This window comes from Pisolithus orientalis (assembly GCF_024613125.1).
Source record: "Pisolithus orientalis strain OTSU chromosome Unknown F5J12scaffold_11, whole genome shotgun sequence".
NCBI lineage: Eukaryota > Fungi > Basidiomycota > Agaricomycetes > Boletales > Pisolithaceae > Pisolithus > Pisolithus orientalis.
In genome coordinates, this window is record NW_026260792.1 from 1,118,363 (window position 1) to 1,121,845 (window position 3,483).

Genomic DNA, 3,483 nt, shown 5'->3' on the forward strand with positions numbered 1-3,483 from the left:
GATGAATGCATGGTCATGACAGCCAAAGCCAACCTGCTGGATCAAGATCAAGCTCTGCAGCCCTTTCAGCAGTGAAATGAATGCCCAGAGTGAAGTCTGGTGGGTGTGTGGGTAGTGGTTGGAGGCCAGCGAGTGGATTGTCAGGCAGGCTGCACACAATGCAGAACTCTTCCACCATCAGGGCAGGTACTGTCCAAACCTTCTTGGCAACTGGCTTGTACATGAGAGCACAAACCATGGGGTCCATTTGGTAACAATATTGAAAGCAGCTATAGCAGAGGGGTTTAGTATCATCTGAGTGGAGGAGAGGAAAGTGAAAGCAGGTGAGGGTATTCTGGCAGGTATACACCATGGCATGGGTACTGTGGGTGAACTGAAGTTTGTTGAAGTGAAAGCTAGGGAAGACACTGTGGGACTGAGGAATGGGTAGCAGCAGCTGAATAGGAAACAGGATGTCTTAGTAGGCTCTCCCCAACCATTTGGTGGATCACCAATATTCAAAAACCCCATTCAATGATATTCTGGTGACTATGGCAGTGCTTGCCACACTTACAGTATAGGCAGCCCTTGCACCATGGGCATGTGGGTAAGGCATATTCATGGCCACCATTTGGGTCACATAGAATGATCTGCTGTCTGCCATTGGGGTAGTTGTTTGTTACTGCACTCTTGAGGCAGATGAACAGGTGACCAAGAAGCATGTCAAAGTTGGTGTGCTCAATTACCTGGACTTGGAGCATGACTGGCCTGGCACTGAAGTCAAGTTTCAGGTTCTCTAGAATGCCTACAGTAGTGTCCTTAGACACACTAGCAGAGGTCATAGTCATGAGATGGTCACTGTACAATGGGAGCCCAATCTTTTCCCAGATGCACCTGGGCAAGGTGATGATTTCCAAACCAGAATCAAGCACACAATTGATAGTGACATTGGTCCCAGGGACTTTGGCTGTTCAGCATGAGGGACCAGGTGACCATGGCACTCTTGGCAGCCTTGCACCACATCTGGGATTTGATCAAGATGGCACCCCAGCTAGAGGAGAGTTTTGAAATGATCTATGCATGGGTGGAGGGCTGGGACAAGACTTAGGTGAGTGAGCCTTCAGCAGTAGTGTGTCATGTGTTGACAAAAATCCACAGGCCACAGGAGAGGTCAATGAACTTGAGAATGACAAGGATGAATGCCCACCTAACCCCAACCCATTGAAAACTGGCACTCTGGCACCCAAAGCTAACCTTCCATGTGGGGAGTGCAAGAAGGCAAAGGTTGAGTGTGGAGGTCAACCTGGGGAGTCATGTGAGCAATGCAGGCAGGCCAAGCAGAAGTGCAGCTGGGCACTCAGGGTAGGGAGAAAGGTGAGTAAAAGCCATTTGTGACATGTGGAATGAAGGCACTGAACCATGACACAGCACAAGAACTCAGGCAGTGGGGAGATGGCAGCTGGGCTGTTGCACAAGCAGACCAAGTCTGTTATGGTGATGACAACAAGTGACACACCTCCAGCCATGGCTTCAGGGCCAGCAATGACAGGGCTGAAGCTTTGAATTCCAGCATGCAAACCTCCCCCCAGTTGAAGTTCCACACCAACTCCCAACCACCCTTCTCCACCTCTTGCCAATTCTCCTTCGAATTTGAACATGCCTCCTCCCCCCACTTCACAACCACCTCTCTTTCTTCCATCTGCAACTCCAGCACCTTTATGTTGTGCTGAGCGAATGCCTCCTCCTATGGATGAACCTGAGGACTTCAGTGGCAGTGGGATCTTCATTAATCAAATCAGCCTACTGGATGTCCCCCCTGCACCTGACATCAGTATGCAGGACAAATCTGAAGTCCCACCAATCAAAGAAATCTGCCAGTTATAAACCCAAGTGAATTAACTATGCATGAGGCTCTAGTTGAGTGCATTCAATTTCTGGAGAGCAGGGTGGATGACAATGAGTTTGAGCTGAACCAGATCCATCAGATGCTGGGGTTGTTGGCTATGTGAGTAGAGCAGCAGATCAGTGTGGTTCAGGGGCAACATGAAGAGCTGAAGAAGTTGAAGGATCAGCTCAAGGATATGTGAGTACATGTACAGTAGCATAAATAGACTGCCAAATTTTGTTTTTGTGTATCTGTTGGCATCTTGAACAGAATTATCACTAAGTAAGGAGCAGGAAAACAGAATGAATCATCAAGAGATGAGAGAGAGATGAGCAGAATTTTTTTTTTGATTGTGTGTGCAGAGACAGTTTCATTCTATATGAGACAAAGATGATATATATATCAGCAAAAGGAAAAGCAGAGGAAGAGAGGAGAGAAAGGAAAGAAAAAGATAGGGAGAAAGGTGTGCTACCCATCTGACTCATCCACAGGGACACCAGCTAGCACAGGATCTGGCAGCGAATTGTCTTCCAGGTGATCTATCTCATGTGCAGAAAGTCCAGTCAACTGTGTGACTTCAATACAGGAGTTGTTCTGTGGGAAACAGGGGTATAGATGGAAAGCAGTGAAGCAGAACTTGGACATGGCACCATCTAATTCTGCCAGTATGTATGAGCCACTTCTGGTACACTGAATGATGATCATGGGGCCTAGGTACTGCAGTTTGGTCTTGAAATCTAGTTCTCACTTGATATGTGAATTCTGTATGAGGACAAGTGACCCAGGTTTGAAGTCAAAGTCTTGGATGGTGTGTGCAAAATGAGCAATGAAGTCTTTGACTGACATAAAGCAGGATTTCAAGACAAGATCATGGATGTGAGCAAGGTCTTCTGGATGTTTTTGAAGTTGGCAAGCATGGTGAGCAATGAGTTCTGTCATTGAGTAAAACTCTGCCTTGAAAGGTGCTAGGAATGTCACCTTGGCAAGGTTGAAGAGGAGTCTAGGTTCAATGCCATGAGCCATATAGAACAGAGAAAACCCAGTTTCCTTGTGAAATGTAACCCTCTCTGCCCAGAACACTGCAGGAGCAACTTCAGACCATTTTGACACCTCTCCTCCACAACTTTTCACCAATGCCTCCCTCACATCAAAGTGCCATTGCTCAACAACTCTGTTAGCTTGCAAGTTATAAGGTGAGATACATATATGGCAAATTCTGAAAGTCTTGGAAAGCCAGTCAAGGGTGAGAATGTATGGTCCATCATTATCTGTGACAATTTCCACAACTGCACCCCAGTGGCACAAGATCTGCTCAAAGATGAATTTTCTGATGGACCTGCCAGTCTCTGTGTGAAGCATAGCCCACTTTGGGTAGCTGGTGAGTGAACAGCAGGCTTGGGTGACATAGCAAAATCTGTTCAACTTTGGCATTAAAAACATGTCCATGTATGCCTTGTAGAACAGGGGTTCTGGGATAGTGATGACTGGCAGGATATGTATGCAATCTAGATGGCAGATTTGGCATTTGTGGCATGACTTGACAAACCAGCAGACATCCTGCTCTAGCATAGGCCACCAAAAGTGGGTTAGCAAGTGCATGTGGGTCAAGAAGATACCCT

At 46.9% G+C, this 3,483-nt stretch overlaps 1 protein-coding gene across 1 annotated transcript; it reads left to right on the forward strand.

The window, feature by feature from the left end:
• Window positions 1-1,059: 1,059 nt before the first annotated feature.
• F5J12DRAFT_782329 (uncharacterized protein) lies at window positions 1,060-1,542 on the forward strand (the record flags this gene model as incomplete). Its single annotated transcript, XM_051742714.1, has 3 exons — window positions 1,060-1,087; window positions 1,145-1,353; window positions 1,408-1,542. The coding sequence occupies 3 exons, from the start codon at window positions 1,060-1,062 to the stop codon at window positions 1,540-1,542; spliced, it is 372 nt and encodes a 123-aa protein (XP_051600964.1).
• Between the last annotated feature and the right edge of the window lie 1,941 nt (window positions 1,543-3,483).